Source organism: Calypte anna, chromosome 4B (assembly GCF_003957555.1).
Source record: "Calypte anna isolate BGI_N300 chromosome 4B, bCalAnn1_v1.p, whole genome shotgun sequence".
NCBI classification, from domain to species: Eukaryota; Metazoa; Chordata; class Aves; order Apodiformes; family Trochilidae; genus Calypte; species Calypte anna.
In genome coordinates this window covers 183,900-206,163 of record NC_044249.1, presented here as the reverse complement: position 1 = coordinate 206,163, position 22,264 = coordinate 183,900, and the positions used below count along the sequence as shown (strand labels likewise).

Genomic DNA, 22,264 nt, shown 5'->3' with positions numbered 1-22,264 from the left:
ATACCAACTTGTATGTTTATGTTTACGTAAGTAATTGTTTGGATGAACTGAGGCTGGTGCTCTCTGGTAGCATCTGGCAGTGGTATTATCCTGTGTCTGGCGACTCACATGTGATGCTCACTAGATGTCCAAGAAAACCTTAAAGGAACTGGCACTCCTTTGCTTCCATATTGCTTGATCTGCTCCTAAATTATTTTATACTTAAAAGGCTGAGATACATCATTTTCCCACCTTGTTATTCACACACAAAGCTCACAGATGTACACCCTTTCTCTCAGTGTAGATGGTAGGGTTTCTGTAAATTATTTTATAGAGTCTTGTTTTAAATGTTTCTGTTTCTGTGATTGTAAACTGTTAAAATCTCTCCCCAATAAAGTACAGATCTAAACTAAGTATTAACAGGGTTTCACTGAAGCAGTTTAATTGCTAATGTAAATTCTTACCTAGGCTCATTTTCATGTTTAAATACTGTATGTATTCAATGTACAGAATTGCCATAATGTTATATTCCTGTACATAAAATTAAAAATATTAGATTATATATTTCTTTTTTTTCTTGACATTTTAAGAGGGCAAGAAGAATGGGCATCCTGAACCTTGAACCAAATTCAGCTAGGATGTGCCTCTCTTTGGCTGCTTCTCAACTTTTTGGGCTAGGAGACTGAAGTCCACTTGAATTACCGATGTTACTGAGTCACTTAACATCTGCCAGGTAGTGCAGGCCACCGAAAGAGGGGTATTTGTGGCATGCATTTGTACTAAAGTACTAAAGGAGTAAGTCAGCTTCACTTGTTTTGGGTGAGGCTGGATCTTGTTTCCTCACATCTCCTTTTTTTATTTGAAAACATCTCTCTTGATTTCTTAAAGTGGATGGCTTCAGTAATACAGTGCCTGCTAGATTACTGTGCCAGGGGAAGCAGCAGATGACTACAGCTGAGAATCCCTCAAGAACAGGACTGTGGTACAAGGGATTGATCCCCAGTTGCCAAGGAGATAGTTTCCCTACACTTCACTGTCCAAAGAACTACTGAATCCTTAGGTAAAGGTAACAGTTGCATTTTTTAAGCATTTCTCTGTTCACTGCTGCCATTTTTGCAGGAAATGGTACCCTTTCCATTATAATGTTTGCTTGAAAACATAGGTTTTGTGCCATTCCAGCTGTATTTGTTCCTTTTAGCCAGGCTTCTCTGTCTGCAGTATGTCACAAAATTAAAAAAATCCTTAAGATGCACGCATCTTCTATGTCAGAACACTATATTTTTCAAAGAAAAATGTCACCATATATGTCCTTATTCTTACTGAAATTCCTCTTTTACCAGACAAATAGCTCTGTTTATTCTTCTGTGTGAAACTGAGACCACACTAGTATTTCATCTGTTAATCATCCTGTTATTCAGTTCTTAGTGGAGTCAAGTGGATCTGAGAGAGACAGTTCTTATTTCGAAGGATGAAGTAAAAATAAGGGCAGCAGTCTTTATACAGTTCAAATATGTCACCCTTAAGTGGGAGGCATCTGAAGTGGGTATCCTTTACTGTGAATGCCCCAAACTGAGGGTTTATGAAGCACAGAGCCTGCATAAGGAGTCATAGCGTGGTGATCAAAGAGCTTTCCTCTCCCCATGGCTGCCATTCGGCCCGGCCACCAGTGCAGTTCCAACTATATGTGTCTTCGTCTTGCTTACCTCCCCACTGATTCACAGTTTTCTGTCCACTGAGAAATAAAACACATTTACAGACTCATTTCAGGTGGGCGGCAGAAAACAGTCTCTTTGAACTCTTGGTTTGCATTGGGTCTCAGTCACAAATGTGGACCATCTCATTAATTCACTATCCCACCTGTATTTCTTGCTCCCCAATTAAGCATATAAGAGAAACTTGTTAAAAGAATGCAACAGATGGGTACCTGCTCAAAAAAGCCATCATCAAGTACATATACAAATATATATAGCATATAAAAGTTTTTCTAATCACACAGCTGGAAAGGTAATTAAAACAGAAGCATTAGCTTGGAAATAGAAGGTTAAATGGAGTTCAGCATGTGTATTGATGGTATGCATCCTTTTGGGAATAAAATTCATGCTGGAATATGAAGTTGAGGAACCGTTAAGGGCTATAGGAGAGCAGTACTTGGTGGCCCACCCTAGTGGCAGCACCTCGTTAAGGCATACATACTGCAGGACTGTGTAACAGAGAAGTCCTCTGCAGTTATCTTTGTTGTTGCTTGGTTCAAAATGAGTAAAGAGTCACTGAGCCGTTCAACACCTTCATCAATCAAAGTGGAGCTTATCTAATACAACTGATTTACTTACTGACAAATCTGGCAGAAGCCTTACTCTGTAAACTTCAAAGAGTCACAAGGACAAAGTGCTCCGTGAGTTACAGAAGACTAAGGCTATAGTGGTAGCAAAACTGCTGAATAAATCAATCAGTTGAACATACAGGCATACAACTTCATTTCAAGGGCTCCACTTGTAAAAACAACATATGGGTCTCAGCAATTTTAGGAGTGATAACATACACGGGAGAAAGAGAATCCTTGCTTAGAACTGAAAACTTGTTTTTACCTTAGCACTTGGAAAAAAACCAAAACAAAACGCAAACAAAAAACTCAAGGACTAGTTGTGATTTCTCAAAGTCCTTTCAATATTTAGCTTTAAATTATCATGTCTGAATACACAGATGGGATGCAAAAAATACGTTACCTAAGTACATAAACAGTTATAAGCAACTGTATATGAGGAACCCTGAACTCCTCTCTCTGCTTGGAAAACTATTCAAAAACCTTCGTGACAGCAGAGATCAGCCCACCAGTTTTGAGGCAACACATACATTTTGGTCTGATGGACTACACAGAAATTATCCCAGATCTGTTCAGCACAGCCAGTAATTTGGTTTCTCAGTACTACACCTATTAATTCAGATCACTGTGTCTTCAGAGTTAATTAGCAGTAAAGACCCATTTCAAGAAAGCATATGATTTACATTTATTTTGTACTGAGTAGAGTACATGAGGCTGACGGCTGGTGTACATTATGAAAAGCTCTTACCCTAGTTTAAAGACTGACAGTCATAAATATTACTCATATACAAGTAAGCTGTTTGACAGAGCCTTAGGAAGAGTCAGTGTTCACCGACCCCTGCCTAGCCCAGTTAGAGAAGCTGTCTCTTCAATGTTCTACAAGTGGTATTCATTTTTATCTTGTCTTGTAAAAAAATATATTGCTATTAATAAAAATGGCAACAAACTTTGTACTTGGGAGTGCAGTGTTTAATTCCAAATGCTACTTTGTCATGTAGTTCTGCTGATCTGGACAGAAAGCCTTCTCAGATTTTCAGGCCACTTTCAGTAAGCACTTCAGGTTAGAGTTACTCAAGGGGAAGACGACCAGCCTGGCTGAATTGGAGACTCTGAAAGAAATTAGGGTTAAGAGGAGGGCCTACCAATTATGGAAAAAAGGGCTAACTACTGAGGAGGAATTTAGGAATATTGTTAAGTCATGTCGAAAGAAAATCAGAGAGACAAAGGCACAATGCGAACGGAATCTCGCCACCTCTGTGAAGGATAACAAAAAGTCCTTCTACAGATACATCAGCAGCAAAAGAAGGGGCAAGGAAAACATCCATTCTTTACTGGACACGGGTGGGAATATAGTTGTCAAAGATGAAGAAAAGGCTGAGGTATTTAACACCTTCTTTACCTCAGTTTTCAGCAGAAAGACAGGTTACCCTGAAGACGGATGGCTTCTGGAGCTCATAGAAAGTGACATGAATCTAAACAGCCCCCCTGTAATCCTGAAGGACACAGTCAGTGACCTACTGAGATGCTTGGATCCCCACAAGTCTATGGGACCAGATGGGATCCACCCAAGGGTAATGAAGGAGCTGGCAGAAGAGCTTGCCAAGCCTCTCTCTATCATCTACCAACAGTCCTGGCTCACTGGGGACATCCCAGATGATTGGAAGTTGGGGAATGTCACGCCAATCCACAAAAAGGGCCGGAAAGAGAACCCAGGAAACTACAGGCTTGTCAGCCTGACCTCAGTGCCTGGCAGGGTCATGGAACAGATCATCCTCAGTGCAATCACACAGCACCTGCAGGATGGGCAAGGGATCAGACCCAGCCAGCATGGGTTTAGGAAGAGCAGGTCCTGTCCGACCAACCTGAGCTCCTTTTATGATCAGGTGACCCAACTGGTGGATGAGGGGAAGGCTGTGGATGCGGTCTACCTGGACTTCAGCAAAGCGTTTGACACCGTCTCCCACAGCATCCTCCTGAAAAAACTATCAGCCCGCAGCTTGGACAGGAACACCCTGTGCTGGGTTAAGAACTGGCTGGAGGGCCGGGCCCAGAGAGTGGTGCTGAACAGGGCTGCATCCAGTTGGCAGCCAGTCACTAGTGGTGTCCCCCAGGGATCAGTGTTGGGCCCAGTTCTGTTCAATATCTTTACTGATGATTTAGATGAGGGGATTGAGTCCATCATCAGCAAATTCGCAGACGACACTAAGCTGGGGGGGAGTGTGGATCAACTGGAAGGCAGGAGGGCTCTGCAGAAGGACCTGGACAGACTGGAGAGTTGGGCTGATTCCAATGGGATGAGGTTTAACACGGCCAAGTGCTGGGTCCTGCACTTTGGCCACAACAACCCCATGCGGCGCTACAGGCTGGGGACAGAGTGGCTGGAGAGCCGCCAGGCAGAAAGGGACCTGGGAGTCTGGATCGACAGGAAGCTGAACATGAGCCAGCAGTGTGCCCAGGTGGCCAAGAAAGCCAATGGCATCCTGGCATGTATCAGGAACAGCATCGCCAGCAGGTCCAAGGAAGTGATTCTGCCCCTGTACTCAGCCCTGGTAAGGCCACACCTCGAGTACTGTGTCCAGTTCTGGGCCCCTCAGTTCAGGAAGGATATCGAGGTCCTGGAGCAGGTCCAAAGGAGGGCAACCAGGCTGGTGAAGGGACTCGAGCACAGACCCTATGAGGAGAGGCTGAGAGAGCTGTGGTTGTTCAGCCTAAAGCAGAGGCGGCTCAGGGGAGACCTCATCGCTCTCTACAGCTACCTGAAAGGAGGGTGTAGCCAGGTGGGGGTTGGTCTCTTTTGCCAAATGACTTTCAATAAGACAAGAGGGCATGGTCTTAAGTTGTGCCAGGGGAAGTTTAGGTTAGATATTAGAAAGAATTTCTTTACGGAAAGAGTGATCCGGCATTGGAATGGGCTGCCCACTGAAGTGATGGATTCTCCATCCCTGGAGATATTTAAAAAGAGACTGGATGTGCAGTCTAGCAACCACAACGGTGGGTCAAGGGTTGGACTCGATGATCTCTGAGGTCCCTTCCAACCCAGCCAATTCTATGATTCTATGATTCTATGAAGGGAGACTTCCTTCTATGTCTCAGATGAAACTCACAGTTCGGGCATGGATGCATATTTTATCTTATTGTTTGGCAGGCACCAGGAACAGAATTCATGTTTGAAAAGTGTGGCACCCCCTTGCAGTGTTTTTGTCTGCTTCAGAAGTGCAAGCCCATTTCCCAGAGAAGCCAATCAAACTCACTTTTTGGCACAACAAATTAAATTAGCAAATGAAGAAACTATGCTGGGAAGGATTACTTAGCTGACAGCACTGCATGCTGGCTTTTGGTCCAGGGGACAATTCTCAAAGCACGCTGGCCAGCAATTTCCCCTGCTTTGTATATCAATTTAATTAGTAGCTACCTGGTAAAATTAATGCCAGTTGGGCCCCTGTCTTGTCACATGATGCTTTGACCCCAAGCAGGGACCTGCTGTGGCTGGCAGTCAACGCAGGAGAAAGCGTTCTCCTGAGTACATCTCATTTCAGGCTTTGGGCTTTTAACTGGGAAGCCCTCTAGAGTACAAGGACCTTGTATTGACAGCATTTCATAAATAATGTGTGTAGTGTAATTTGAATTGTTTCTTTGGCCAAGAATATATTTGACTATTTGGGAAGGGGAGGTTGTTTTGCTTCTTTTTCCAACAATAGTAACCTATATCCTTCTCAGTCACAAATTGCTTATGGTAAACTAAAGTGGACAATTGAACTGTGCTTTTCCACTCTTATTCCCCTTTTCCAGTGTCACTGGGCAAACATTCCTGCAGGTCCAAGCTAAAATGAAGAGATAAAGTCTTGGAATATGCAAAGAAAACATCTGATAAGACTTTGAATGCCAAAGTACACAGGAAGTTCTCATTCTAGTGCAGAGAGTTAGGAAGGACTGGAGTATTCCTGAGGTATTAACATATCCTTTCATGTCCTTTTCCATTTCATAATGTTTGCTATTACTTAAAAGGTATCCTGGCATTCCAGCAATGTTCGAAGGAAGCCTGAGGGACATAAACATTTGTTTCCTTTTTTTTTTTTTTTTTTTTTTTTTTTTGCCTGTTACTTCTGCCTGCCAGTTTTCAGTCAAACACATATGCTTAGAAGATTCAGTGGAATAAAATGCACAGTTTTGCCCAATAAACAGAGCAATTTCACTTCCTTTTCTGAGATGCAAGTAACAATGATTGTGTGAAAAAACCTGGGGTTGTGGCATATTAGTAAAGCCACCTACTGAGTCCACAGAAACCTGAGGAAAACCCTGTAAGAACCCCTTTCTCTGCTGGCCTTCCCTCTTACATAGATTTCTATGGTGATATGGGTACAAAATAAAGTCACACCAAATGATGGCTTTGCCATCTGCTTTTGCCTTGCTTTCACTGATGTGAGCAGCTGTATAAAGTGCAAGCCAGCTCCAGGGGGACATCAGCCTGCTCTTGAGCGTGGGGCTGCCCCTCAGTACCACAGAGCCAGGGGAGGATGCAGCTGGGCTTCATTAGCAGCCCCACCACTGAGGCCAGGTGACCCTGCTTCCTCTAACAAGCCTTTTAACATTAACTATAAAAGGTGCCTGCCGTGCCTTGGGAGGAGGGAAGATAGGGATGTGTTGTTGGAAGTAGGTGGTCCAGTCTGTCTGTCAGAAAGTGTTTTTCTATTCTTTCCTTTTTCCCATCTGAAAAATGTATGTACTTCTTGTATTAGGTCTCTGGAGCCAGCCAACTTCATGCCTAAGGGGTTTAATATAAGATGTGGTATCTTCTTACTTTAAAAAATAATGAAAGAATTCTGGAAATATTTATCTGCTCCCTGAGTAAGCAATAAGTAAGTATTTCATATCATAAATGTGGGTTGATAATATAATAGCAAAGGTGTTAAAAGGCTGATACAGAGGAAATAGTGGCTATTTTTGGGGGGTGTTAATGCTGTGTTGGTACATATGCTGATTGCCATCACCTTTGCTGTGCCTGTATTTTAAGACTGGGTTCAGATGTTAGTTTAGACTTTTATTTTGTATGGCAATAAGGGTAAGCTCTATGCTGCTTAAGGCTATGGGTATTTAGAGGCTTAATTTGTTTTGATCTGAAGAGGAACTAAGCCTATCTGTGATCTCTGCACATATTCATGGTACTGGGTTGTTTAATTACAATGCCAGCTGTATATTTAGTGCTTGAAGTAAGACACGAAAATGTGAAATAATTTTTTTAAAAAATACAAATCTTGTGTAAGCTGTTGTTCTGGGCATTTTCTCTGATGTTAGGGCCTGTAAGGATTATTAGGGCCAATGTGTTGTTCCAGACAGCTGAAGTAAAATCTTCAGCCTTTTGAAGCCAGGGTATTTTTTACATCGCTCTTGTGCTTCTGTAAGTGTAAGCAATCTAAAAAGGCCACATCCTAGATTCAGCAGATGCTAATGCATCTTCCCACTGCAGTAAATCCCATTTGATATGCGTGGACTAGTTTAAGTGAGGCTTTTCCAGAAGGCATTAGTTCTTATCCCATTTACTCATACTAGCTTTCATGGTAGGAGGGTCCACAGACATGACCAAATATTTTATTTGACAGCCTGTCCTCAATACTCTAGATGCCAGATGAAGAATTTGCCAAGGTGCTTTTGACAAGAGAGGTTACACAGTAATTGTGTCATGTTGCCATTGAAACCTCTTGGTTATTAGTGTAGTACAACACCTGCCAGAAGGAAGCAGGTGTGTGCTTAGATATTTCACTTTATTAAGAGAAATGTGTGTTTGTAGCAAAAGGCAGCTGAAATAACTGTATATTTCTGATTCAATAGCTCAGTTTAATGTTGACAGGATTGTTAACTATTAATCCTATAATACATACCTTCCTAAAGGACCTGTGTTCTCATTTTAAATGTGACAAAATTCTTTTTCAAAGTCTAGCAAGTGACAAGACATAATTGTGCTTAAAGTATGGCTGGGTTGGATGGGGGTCAGACTAAATGTCTGGTGCTCAGTGGTTTAACTTTATTCCTAATTGACAGCTATATTATTATCTGTGCTGTTCCACATCTGTGTTAGCACAATATTTTGGGCAAAACAGGGACATGGAACAAAGCCTGAGACTTAAATAATTTGTAAAGTAGAAGATTTTAAATTTTATTTGTTCCCTCCAATTTATTTTAGTGTTAATATTTACAGCCCACTAATTTCTACTTGATTTCCCTACCCCCTGCCTATACAAACTGCTGTGTTCCAAATGTTGCAGTCTCCTCTTGAGCTGCAGCTGCTGTTTGTAGCTGTGTAATTTAAACTTGTATGAAGAGGAGGATCTGAACTTTTAATATAGTTTCCATATTAAACCTTTACCTCAGTAGTTAGATGTAACAGTAGAGAACCTTTCATTTGCTGCTATTCTACAGATTGTGGAGTTTCAGTGAATTTGTGAAAGGCTGCCACAGCAACTGATGAAATTCAGAGATGGCTGAATCTTGAAAATAAGTGTCTAGACTAGTTTATAAACTTGTGGTATTAATCCTGCCAGAGATGCAAGTTACTACTTCATTTTATCTGTTCAGTGGTTCCAAAGCCTACTTTGGAAGAATGCTTTTATTGCTTCTCTAGAGTTCACATATCTGATCATAATAACCATATTCCTCACCTGTCTGGACAGCCACCGCTGATATCAGGGTGTGTGGGACATACTCCCCTCCTTTTTTTAAAAGCCCTTTCTTTAAAAGAGAAATGTTTATAAATGGAAGTTTGTGACCTCATAACACTGATAGGTTTTTGAATGTGGCTAGTTATTACTTTCCAGCACAACTTGTTCTTTATTGATAGGTGTCTGTCTGTTAAAAAAAAAAAGGACATCTATCTCATAATAGGCAAGAGTGAATAATGGCCATATAGCTGGCATTCTGATCTTGCAGCCACTGTGTATTTTGGGAAGTTCACTGATATACAGTTTGATTTTTGCATGTTGAAAAGTATAGAGATACCTTTTGATGAACTGCTAAATAAATGTTTAACTTCAAAAAGATATCCTGTCCTCCTCTGAAGACTTTTCTTACTGATCCTATCTACTGTGAGGAAAACTGAAAAAGAACCAGAAATGTTATTACTTGAATTATAGACACAAAATATTATGCCTATTAAAAAGGATGTCACATCTCAAAGGCAGGTAACTTATCATGGGGAGGGATAATGTTGGGACAGTGCTTCCTTTCAAGTGGTTAAGCATGGTTCTTATTTTGCTCCTTGGTGGAATTGGGACTTACTTATCCTCTGTGTCCTGGGGAATTAATTATTTGAGGACAGAAGGATGAAGACCCTGCTGAGTAAAGGCAGGGCTTGTGCATAGGCTGTGTGCACTCTTGAGTGTGGGAGCTCTTGTATTATTCTTCCCACACACTCATGCATATGCCAGCTGCAATTTGGCCCCATTATTATTGTATTTATTCTCCTCAACTTCCCACCACATGACTGGGAAGTTGAATGTGAAATAAATACATATACTTCAAGTTGCTTTGCATAATGTTAGAAGCTGGAGACGATTCTCTCCCTTGGTTGTTCAATAGCAAGGCACTGTTCCTCCTCTTAGTTTTTCTTTTCCCAAGTACTGTATCTTCATGGCTGTTCCTTAGTTTTTGGTTTTTAAAAATGTTTGCATTTAAAACTAATGCGCAAGTACGCTAAGCTAATGCATGTGTTGTGCTGTTCTAGAGAGCTGGTTTAATCTGTCTGGAGAGCAGGGGAAGCTGAAGGCTGCTGGCAGATGTTGACCGGATAGATAGTTGCTTGTGAGTGATTCCATTATGTTTCTTCAGATCCCTTTGAATTGTGTTGGGCAATTGCTCCTAATGGCTTCCTTATGTTCTTCCCCCCTCTGTTCAAACAATGCAGCTGGCTTGTGGGGAGGACAGCACAGTGACAATGGCTGGTGCAGCACAGTTTGCAGGCAGATGACCTAATAGTGTATAGACAATGTGGTGGTTCTGTTTCCTCTGTGATTGGTGACTGCTGAGTACTGGGTGATTGGTCTCACACCCTTGCCGGAGAGGGTGGAGCAGGCCCAAAAGACAGAAAACAGTGCCTGTTGCTTTGCTTTGAGCAACAGGTTAAAGCAAGCTAGAACTGTTCCTGAATCCTATTTAGCTGTAGGTTCCCTAATGGTATTGGCAATTGAAGCCCTTTTTCTCCACATGTTTTGGACACATTTGATCCCTTTCCTCTGTCCTCCCTCAAGTGACATTACAACTGGTGGTATAATAATTCATAGCATGCTTTTGCAGGAGGGTCTGCCCAGAGTTTTTGATCAGTAGCTCCTAATTCGGGTGAAGTATGGCAGAAGTGGAGAAAGACTGGAAAATTAAGAAATCCTTTTTTACCAGAGCCTCAGGCTGACTTTGTATCCAACTGTGAAGGAATTGCTTCTGAGACCACTGCTGTTTCTGTGCTCAAAGTGTCCTTGTGCATAGCATGCGATGCTGTCTCTCACCCTTCTCCAAGAAGTATTGCTTGACAAAGCCACTACATATGCTGCATGCAGTAGTTGAGTATTTGTCAAAATTAAATAAAATGCTAAGATACTGCTGTTTCTAAAAAGTAAAAATAAATTTCTGAGGTAGGTCTATCCAGACTTGCTTCGAAGAGCTTTTAAACTCAAACCTCAGGTTTTCTTTGAAGAAGAAGACATTAGACAAACCTCTTACAACAGAGACAAGAAAGAAAAGGCAGATTAGACATGGGGAAGAGTTTATAAGCAAATCTCCTGCTGCTCACTTTGTCCTTGCTTCCAGTCTTGGTTTCAGTCAGTTCTGTGGCTTTGAAGGTTGAAGTAGAGTGTTAGTTCACTGTGGTGCCCAGTGAAGACTTTCCATTGTCACTGGGGCTGGTTTCTAGCTTCTCCTGCTGCTTTCAGCAATCTCCTGACCTTGAACTGCATGCTCATGTCTCCTTGATCCCTGTCTCTCCCCCCCTTAAGCATATCTAGTACCTCAAAGGAAGGTACTGTGTGTTTTCTCCTGCAGAGAGGCCCACTTGGCTACTCTCTTAATATGAAAATAATATACCAAGAGAAAACTAGCAAATTAGATACTGTCTGCCTTGGAGACATTTTTCCTAGAAAAAAAGGAGTATGTTGTGATAAATGGGAAATATACAATCTAAATATTTAGCTACTGTTAACTCATCTGTTAATATGTTCTGGCTATCTTTTCAAAGTTGTGTGCTCCTTTGTATAATTTCTGTGATTTATTTGTTTTCCATCTCAAAATACAAAAGACAGGCTTTTGATTTCTCACATAATGGAGAAAATGTACAGTTACCCACCCCTCCAGTTTGCACAAAGTTTTGACTGCCTTGTAACTCAATTGGAATTTGTTTCTGCGCCCTTAATTGCTATTTTTTTGTTATCTAGGCTGCTTAGTTCTGCTAGTGCAGCAGATCTCATAATTAAGAGTGGAGGTTCAGTATTTGAGGTATTTTCTGCTTGGGATGAATGATTTTGCTCACATTTTGTCCTTTTGTGGTAGATCATCTGTGTGAGTGCAGGTGTAGGTGTCTGCTCCTTCTGGGTGCCTAGATCAGATTTAGAGGAAAGATCTGATGGGTAACTGAAGAGTTTTTGAAGCGTAATTTTTTTTCCTGCTAAAGTAATGCAACTCCCATACTACTCTGCATGCTGAATATGACTTCTTTTATCTGACTCCAGTCCAAAACTTCCTAATGGGTTCAGAAGAGCTGTTACAGCAGAAGTATACGCATCTGTAAACCAGCCACTAGTGTAATGACAAGTTATACAAATATATAACATCTAACAAGTTCCATGTCGTCTAGAGGAACAGTAAGATACTTCACAATATGATGACAATGACATTGAGGAGAAGGAACATATATGAAAGAAACAATCAAACAACAAATACAAGAATAGAAGCACTTTTCATTAAATGAAAACATCTTGAGCAATGACCCTTCTTGCAAACCACAGAAATAGCAAACATGCAGCCTTTTTAATAACGGTTGCATACTAGAGTTTTGCACACATGGCCTCTGGAGCCTAAGGCACTGCAAATGTCTGTCCCTTGGATGAGGGCTGTGGGCATATGCTGTTTGATTGCTGAATGAACAAGCAAAAGCTTGCAGGTTACTCAAACCTGCAGGGAATCCATGTTCCTGACAATCCTTCCTTCCATTTGAAAGTCCATTTTTGCCACTTGATATTTTCTTCATCCTTATAGTGATTTTAGTTGAAGAGAGGCAATAAAATTCTCAGTAAATTATTTGTGATAAAAGGTATGCTTAGAATCTACTAAAAAAGACTTGTCTTTGAATTTAATTCAAGCTAGTGCTAGTTCCTACTGGTGTTGGGCTGCTGTAGCACTCATCAATGTCGCATTGCATTTGAAATGGCTAAATGTTTTTATTTATACAATGAGGGGGTTTTTTGGTTATTCTGCCCTACTGTAAGCTGGAGAGGGTGAACAAAATATCATGGGGGGTGTTAGCACAATTACTATCTGTTCTTTTCTAGACTCTTAAGAGCAGTAGATTACTTATGAGGAAAGTATTTCAGGCTTAGCTTTTACTTGATCGAAACCTTTCTAATTCTCACTTTGTGTGCAGAGATTGTATGTGAGAAGCAGGTTGGGTATGCTGGGTATCTCTCAGAAAGGCTGTGAGACCTGAGGCTATTTAGTCTGGAGAAGACTGAGAGGGGATCTTACTAATGTTTATGAAGATCTGAAGGGTGGGTGTCAAGAAGAAAGGGTTAGTCTCTTTTCAGTGGTGCCCTGTGATAGGATGAGGGGCAATGGGCACAAACTGGAACACATGAAGTTCCATTTTAATATGAGGAAAATTTTTTACTAGAAGGGTGATGGAGCACTGGAACAGGCTGCCCAGAGAAGTTGTTGAGTCTCCTTCTCTAGAGACTTTGTAGACCCATCTGGCCTTGTTTCTGTGTGACCTGCCCTAGGTATTCCTTCTTTGGCAGAGGTGTTGGACTGGATGACTTGAGAGGTCACTCTTAACCCCTAGCATTCTGTAATCCTATGCTAAAAAATGCACTGGTTAGTCAGGACAGTAGCAGCAATTGCAAGTTGAGTGCTGCACATCTATGGTTCTTCATTCTCTCCCACTTCTCTCTGAGACTTCCATCATGCTCAAAGAATAAACATTCTTGGCACAGAACAGCCAGAACCATGTTAGTTGTGTTGTATCTAGTGGCTGTGCAGGTTAATGCTTTTCATCTACACTAACAGAACAAGGAAGCATGTTTAGCATGCAGGTTGGTCACAGCCACATTGCACAACAAGACCTAACTCTGCTTCCTCCTCAAGTGTAAACAAGGCTTCATTCAGCCCTTCTGTGATGAATTATTGTAGTTTGGGCAGACACTCGTATAGTCTCTGAAAGGCATGTTAATGTCTTGTACCTCTTGAAATATGATGCAGCTGCATTGTATTTTCAGTCCATCCCTTTGCTGCTTGATGAGAACAGATGACTAACTCACGGCAATATCAAGCACTAATAACTTTAAATTTATGGGACACCCAGGGTCTAAATGCCTTAGGGCACCAACAGGCTATTACTTAAAATGTAACTTAAAAAAAGCTGTGTGATTTAACACAATAGACCGATGAAGAAACAGAAACCCTACCATGTGATAAATAGAGCAGTGTCTCACAAACAATATCAAACCCAACCTCCCTGCAGCCTGACCCAGAGGAATGCCATTGTTTTCTCTGAAATGTCAGGGAAAACTTACTTGAGCTAAGAGAAAGCATTTTATATAGGCAGACTTTGCACGTGGTAAAGCAGAACCCACAGAAGCTTTAAACTGAATCGTTGGTCTTGTTAACCAAGGATGGAACTGGAGGAAAACCCTAAGACACTGAGTTCATGGGGCTGATTTTCATAGTGACAAAAGGCACATTGAATTGTTTAGGAAAGTAGATGGTCTTGGATCTAATAGATGGAGTTTTTAGTTGATAGTATAACATATGGTTTAAGTTGATTCCACAATTTGTTCCAGGTACTTTGAACCCGTGTATCTGTTGACTACTAGTAGCAAGGGTGCCATTGTCCCCAGAGGAGAGCAGATTTTAAAGCCATGCACAGCTCTTACTAAGCTCTGATAGTTAACTTGCTGCTTTTGCTTCTTAAGCTTTCATATAGAAGTATTACACTCCCTGGATTTGTTTTCAAAAACAATAGAAGAATTGTCTTGTTTGCATGTGCTGGTGTGTTGCAAGGCAATATGGTTTCATATTCAGCTTGTCACCATTTTATACCATAATTGCTGGTATTTGCTTTAAAAAGTAAATTGGTTTATCTGGGGAATAGAGTATTGAATTTTTTTTAACTGAGTCCTGTACAACAGAGAACAGGGCAACCCCCCCTGAGATGTCTGTAGGCTATGATTCTTCCCCTCTTCCCCTCACATTCTGTCATCAGACAAGCTGAAACCCTTGCTTCCTGAAGCTTCAATGGAAAATGAGGAAGTGCAAAGCCCTTTTTCCATCCTGGTCCACACAATGCAGTGTTTAAGGTCTGGGAAGTCATTTACAATGAAAAAAAGAGTAATGATCCCTACTCAGAGAAATGGGCTTGGTGAATTCCAGGGAATTATCAAACTTTTTGCATACCTGGTCAGACCTAAATGTTATTTACACACTGGAAACGTGCAGATATACAAGAAAAAGAGGACATATCCATGACAAAATTTTAAGTGTCCTGCAATTGAGGTAGCTCCCAGGTAAGCAAAATGTTGTTTTTAAAGTGTTGCTCCTGATCTTACCAGGTTAAAAGGAAATGTATGATCTTGGAAAGAAGATCTGTAGATCCAGCAAGGAAGCTTTCAAAATAGTAGCTTCCAGCTTGAATAATCTGTGGCACAGAAATATCTTGTGGACCTGTGAAACTAAAAACTTGGGAAGGAGTGCCATTATAATGAACAGCACCCTTTCTCAGATCTGTCAGATGCATTGCATTCTAGTATTGCTATGGTTGCTGAAATTGCTAATAGTCTAATACTTAAGAACTCAAGAAATTGTTAAAATAATAAACATTTAGCTCTCTAATTTCAGTCCAACTGCCTGAAGGGCAGGAGGAGAGAGGAAAGAAAGGTGAAGTCTCTGATAGTCTTTAGGGATGATACTATACCATCTAAACAAGGGACTAGATATAAAAAAAACACCCTTTCTTCTGGAGAACACATTTTCTTTCTTAGCTGCTGTATACTTCAGTTGGTGGCATGTTTACTTCTGGAATCTAAAGACCATTTTTGTCTTAAATATTTGTTTCTTGAATGTGACATGTTAATTTATTAAGTATGACTTCATTAACTGTTCCTAAGGAGGAATGAGTATCATGCCATGCTTCTGGTATGATGTTGCAACAAATATTGTAACTCCAGACAAGCAACTCTTGTAATTATTTTTGTTACCATACATTAATTCCTGACATGGAATTTCATCTGGGACATGGCAGTTTCCATGACTACATAAAAGCTTTCTTCTGAAAATACCTCTTACTCATTTCAATAAAGTTATGTAAATATTTCCTGAACAACATTAGGCTTCAAATCTGAAGGCTAACGGATGCTCTTGTATTTCTCCTTTGTGTTCCATGTAATTCTACACAAGCAGCTATGGAGCTACATAGAAACAGTGAGTCAACACGTTGGGCTTCTCTGTGCTAGACTGCAAACGAGTTGTAGCTCCTTGTTTAGTTGCTGAGATTTTCCAGCTGCTCAGCATTGTACAGGCTGTGGAGGTGTCCTAGGATAAGCAATAGGAAGCTTTGTAGATCTGTGTTAACCTCTAAGCATAACTACATATCTGACCAAGCCATGAAGAAAGTCAAAAACAGAACTACAGGAAAGATTTATGAAGGGAATCTTCTGCTAAGTCAGTTTGAAGTAGTTTGTAAAATAACATGTATAGAACCTACCGTATAGAAGTAAGATAATATAAGAAGGAATTAAGAATATTTAATTTATAAGAATGACCATTACTGTTTTAAGTTTTTGACAGTTTAAATTGTACTTTATGCCTTGTTTTTCTTTGTTCTTCATTATTAATCTATTGTGTTATTTGGTTAAGGTTACAACCAAAATGTGGGTTTTTTGTATTTATTGCATTACTTGACAATAAATCATTTTACTTGAGGTTTATTCCTCAATTTTTTTGATCCCAAATAATTAATCTGACTGGTTGAGTTGAAATGAAAATGCACAGTGAGTTAAGAATGCAAAACAAAAGTGATGAGGTTACCTTAACACTAGGAAAAAAAAAATCAGTATAATTGTCTACATGAATTAATTAAAAGTATAATGAAGCAGATAAAGCAGAAACTTCAAATGTTATATAGTAGTAACTGGGAAAGAATAATGACACTTTAAGATTTTTCCAAAAGCCATATCCTTGCATGGTACAAGCAACTTTTAGCTTAAAGGGGGAATCAAAAACCCAAACCAAACACCCTCACCATGTGAAAAAAACCAAAGATCTCTATGTTTTAAGGTTGTTCAGTGACTGGTGCAGAATTCAAAGTCCTTATTCTACCTTCAGTCTCCTACCTGTGTTAACTGAAATGTATTTTATATATATTAAGCAATGAATATGTTCACATACATGCCAGTGGGCTTTTATGATTTGAATTAAGTCCATCACATGCAGAATTGAAAACAATCTTCTCCACTTTCACATTTCCTTACAAACTCTGTTCCCTTAGGAAGAGGAAAGAAGTCACTGAAATTTTGCACAACTGGGTTGTTGTAACATTTCACAATAAACCAGTAATATTTTTCAATCTTTCCATGTGCCTTCACACTTGTCATTTCAACTGTGCATTTGTTTAGTACTCTGGATTAATTACCCTTTGCAACATAAAGTAAAACTTGTGTGTGTTTTCATGTTCTGTATCTTCTCCACACTGGATCCTCCTTATGCTCCATTTTCCAGGACTCTGGCTAAAGAGGAAATGAATATTTGAAACCTTATAGGAACCCAGTTGAGTATTTCTACACTTGGTTATAGGAATTAATAGCTTGACCTCATCCATATATCAAAGCTACTTTCCTTCTGGTTTTGGAACAAAATCTACTGCTTTTTAGCCTGGCTGTGGTAGATCAGCTCCACTGAATAATGACAGTGTTGTCATTTATCAGGGCTAAGAAGTCTCAGATAAGTAATTTGTATTTTCTCTGTGACTGTGGTTTCTGCATGTGATCTTCTGTCAGTTATGTATATAACCTCATTATACATTGCTTTAGAGCCCAATTGTTTCACTTAAGCCACCCAGACAATCTTTTGGCAATGAAGCTAGTTGTTTCTATGAACACAAACATTCCTGGGTTGATTGTAACCCTCTTCTCAACTGCACATTTTTTTAAGTGGAAGTGCCAAGGAAGCAACACTTTAAAACAGAGCAAGGATAATTACCTGGGCAGGTTTTTCTGTTGCTTAGGAGAAAGAGACTTGATGAAAGCAAACCAGTAAGCATGATGATTTAACTGTACAGGATAGCTGCTGAAATATTTAGTACAATAATGCCTTTTGTTTGGCCATGACCTTCTGAAAAGAAATTTGATGGGTCAAAGTGGATCACGATGCAGTGACTAAAAACCTGTTGCTAAGAGTGCTTTTGGAAGGTGCACACCAAGGCCTACTTCTCAGTCTGGAAAAATGGGCTGAAAATGGTTTGCAGTACTTTGTTCAACCACTACTGATAAAGAAGAAAGCTGTTCACCTGTTCTTTGCTATCTGGTGGCTGCTTGTGTGTGCTGAGGGAGCCCTGAGTTCTGTCAGTGTAGCTGAGCCATGCTTCTGTGTTGACTTCTACAGGCTCCCAGTTCCTGCCAGCAAATGCCGGTGTATTTGCAGCAAATGTAACAGAAATGCACATTCGCTGTTTCTTTTGGTCACTTTAGAGATGACAGAAATGTCAGCAAGAAGATTCCTTTCACTGGCATGTGCTCCATCTTCAGCTGAAGGAGATGCTGGCATAGGTGTGTTCTGCAATCACCTGCTCACCTCTTTCCTCTTCCACCTGCCCTTAGGTCACGCTGCTGCAAAAACCTGAGGGAAAAGCCAACCCACTGATGAAGACTGATGGTCACAATGGTGCCGGACCACAAGGCTGTGTGTGGGAGATGACATTTACTCTCGGAATCGAAAGCCATCCACCGGGTAAGCAGCATGCTCTTATGCCTCACGGTGGCACATCAGGACCCTGCCAGCACGGTGTCCTGCGCCGGAGCGTGTCGTTGGGGCGAGGCCTAAGCAGCCGGGGATGGTGGAAACCCGCAGGTCCTGTATTTCCTGTCACGACACTCAGACGACGCGATCTGACGCAGCGGCGCAGCTCCCGTCGAGGGCGCGAAGCCCCCGCGCGCGGCCGAACGGGCACTGCCTCTGCCCCGCCCCGTCCCGCCGCTGCCCGACTACGGCGAGGGCCTCGCCGGCGGCCTGGCTCCTCCCCTCTTCCTCTGGAGTCAGGAAAGTCCTGTAACCAGCCCCTCTTCCTGCCCCCTCCCCCGGTCTCTTTCTCTTTCCCGGTGCGATGGAAGTCTCCGGTAACCGTCCTCCCCGGTAGCAGGCAGCGACCCGAGTCGGTGCGAAATGCTGGGCATGTACGTGCCAGATAGGTTTGCCCTGAAGTCTTCAAAAGTTCAGGACGGGATGGGGCTATACACGGCCCGCAGAGTCAAAAAGGTGGGTGATGGGCGGGCGAAGGGCCTGTCCCGGCCCAGCAGGGAGCGGCTGCCACGTATGGCAGGAGAACAGGACGGCTCCTCTACCCCTCGCAGCCGACCGGGTTGCAGCGGTCAAACTTCACCTCAGCCTCGCTGGGCCAGCGCTGCCTCCGCTTCAGTCCGTCCCGGTTCCTCGGTTCCTGCTCCTCAGTGGTGGCACCGCCCGCCCCCCAGCCCCGATAGAAGGAGCCTCTTCGGGGCGCTGCCGCTGAGCGTGGTGGCGGGGGCTTCCTGGGCCGGGTCGCTGATTGCCCGGCGGGGGTCGATGGAGGGTTTTCTTTGTGGGGTTTGTTTGGTGTTTTTTTTGTTTTGTTTAAAAAAAGAAAAAAAAGAAAAAACAATCAAAACTTCACTTGTGTTTCTGGGACTTCTCTGGGGGCAGAGCTCCCCGGGACGGAACTGCCTCCTTCCTTACTGCCTGGCTGCAGAGCGAGGTGAGGCTCTGAGGTACGAGGTTCCTGCCTTGGAGGCAGAGGTTCCCTCCCGCCGGGCGCAGGCTCCTGTCGCTGCCGCACTCAGATTTCTGTGGGATGGAGGATTTATTTCATCTCTTCGGGGTGATAAAGCCTAGTCTGTGAAAGGGGTGATTAGTCTGAACTTCAGGTGTCTCATAACCCCAACAGCATCCCATGACACCTCGTAATTGTCTCTTGATGAAAGTCTCTTGATGATCTGAAATCCCAATTATAACTATCTGGGTGGCTAGTTTGAACAGATAAAAGCATCCCTAAAGTTGCTAACCGTGCATTGGTATTCACTTATACGTATTTTGTATGTTTTACTCTTACTTTCCACCTTCATCCTGGTTTTGGCTGAGTGTGTTCGAAGGGCTGCCTCGCTTTTTCAGTGGTTTAGACACCATGAGATAGAGGGTCTTTCTGTTTTACGGTGTCCCTGAGTGTTAATGAGGGATGGAAGGGGAACAGTTTTGTATCACTTGGCTTAAATCTTTTCCACCATGGTTCTGAACATTTGTTTGAAAACTCTGTGAGTTCACATAGCAGGGAAGGGTGTACACTGCTAGCATATATTAATCCCTGGACTCCAAAACAGAGTGAGCTCTGGAGTCAGCCTCATGGACATTGTCTTCCACGTGTCAATATGAATTCTAAATGTCAGTTTAGAGTTCTGGGTCTGAGCCTTCTTTCTTTGAGCTGTTGTCCGCTGAACCATTTGTGCTGCATTATTGGGAAAATGGAGCGTTTTCTTACCCAAGTTACTTCTGGTTACTCTTGGTCTCTACACTGTCAAAATGGATGCTGTTGGAGCTCTGCCTGCACATCTCTGCCAGTATGAGTGTGTCACGTGGGACACTCTAGTCCAACTGAAATGTTGAAAGTATGACATATATTGTGTGTGAAATGCAGAGGGTAAAGTTAAATGTGGTTGTATTAAGATCTATTTGTATAAGGAGCATCTGGTGATGGTGTTTGTTGCCCTTTGGCAGTGAATCCTCTGTGCTGCTAGTACAGACAATTGTGGTATGCAAAGCCCTGATGAGGAGTATGTGCTTCACAGGCAGACTTCACTCTGCCTGTGTAGGATGAGGAGCTCTTGAGTTCCTCTGTTGGCAGTGGTTGAAACGCTCACTCCTCAAAGTGATTGGAGACCTGAGCATTTTGTGTCACCCAAGCTGCTCAGCTGTGTAAGTAACACATAGCCAGACTGTGTATTATTCTTTTCCTTGTAAGGAAAAATCACAAGTGCTCTCAACATATTCTGTCCAGGAAGCACTGGTATACTTCATAGCTATGTTAAATGAATTAATTGGAGCTTTGGTATTGGGAGGAGTTGTTGAATATGACACTTGTGAAGTAGAATCATAGGTTCCTGCATAGCAAGTAACTGCATCATTTTCTCTCTGCTGCTATCACACAACTGCAGTTATCTCATCTGAAAGTAAAATATGTCTCAGATGCTCTTGTAATCAGAAATTTCAACACTAGCTTTTCAAGTGTGAAGTAATAATGAAGTAGCCTATGAAAATTCTGCCGTTAGCAAGGTTCTGGTGGTAGTACACTGTGCCTACTGTTGTCTGCCATCTGCTTCTGTGACTTCAGGCTGTACTTTTAAGTTTTTGTCTGTAATCCTAAAAGGTGTAAACTTGTTGCTTTGTTACCTTAAGAAAAGCTACAATTTTCTTGTATTTTCTTTCCTTCAACAGCTACAAGATCTTCCTACAAGACCAATATCATAAGGGACTTGGCATAATCATCAGCATAAGCTGAGAATGTTGATGATCTCACACCTATAAGCATATTGGTTTATTTTCACCTTCATTGCTAATGAAGGTAAAAGAAGGAAATTTTTCTTTGAGTGTTAAATCCCAGTATATGTAAAGCCAGTAGGAGAGGAACTTTGACCTTTGATTAACGAAGCTGTGAAACAGTGTTGCTATAGCACTGCCTGTATTTGTGAGTTAGTTACTGCTCAGGACTCCAGTTATCTGCTGTTGTCTTTTTCTTTTCTGCTTTGTTTTTTTCAAATGAAATCTTTGTTGTGCACATTTAAAGATAGTGGCACTTCATTCTGTTGCCTTGTTATGCAATGACAATTTTCTTTACCTTTGTTTATTATCTCCTCAGGTTTGATTTTAATAATCAGGACTTTCTTATTTGTTTGGTTGTTTTGAAGAGGAATGTTTTCTATTCCAGTTCTTCCTCTCTGCTCTACATGTAGACAATCTGTAAAATCTAAACAAGAGGGAAAACATGTAGCAGGGTATTTCTGGGATCATGATGCTTTTACTAACCAAAACAGGTTATTTTTAAAGAAACACAGTTGTTGCTTTTTGTTATATAGTTATAATTTGCAATGCTTAAAAGTGTATAGTGCTTTTTGGTCTGAATCCTGCCTAAAGGAACATAGCAGTCTGCATTCCAGTTTGTAGGGCTTGTCAGTGCAAATAAGGTTGGGAGGGGGATGTTAGGCCTCTGAAAACCAACACTGATACGCAAAACTTATAGGAGACCGGATCAATGGGTGCTTTCACAGCATGTGTTATGACTAGCAGGTGGCATATTTTGATTTTGTTTATGAAGTCTTGAATTAATTCATAGGCACATGCATACTCCCTGTGTTTTTAAAGGAATCATTCTGTATGATCAAAACCTCAGTTATTCAGTATTTTGATTTGTGACACTTCAGAAAGTAATGTTGCAAACAATCTTGCAAATAAATCTAATGTAAACTTTGTGCTTGCCAAATACTTGAC

General features: G+C 41.5%; 1 protein-coding gene across 2 annotated transcripts in view; it reads left to right on the top strand.

Annotated features, from left to right (window-relative positions):
* The first annotated feature begins 18,685 nt into the window (after positions 1 to 18,685).
* PRDM5 (PR/SET domain 5) overlaps positions 18,686 to 22,264 on the top strand; it is a 61,289-nt gene continuing 57,710 nt past the window's right edge. The window contains exon 1 of one of the 2 annotated variants that reach the window (XM_008503258.2): positions 18,686 to 19,009. In XM_008503258.2, the coding sequence (XP_008501480.1) occupies positions 18,917 to 19,009 (93 nt within the window). In that variant the 5' untranslated portion in view covers positions 18,686 to 18,916. Of the gene's footprint in view, positions 19,010 to 19,452; positions 19,498 to 22,264 lie in introns of those variants that run through there. The other variant, XM_030450600.1, reaches the window with a different exon arrangement.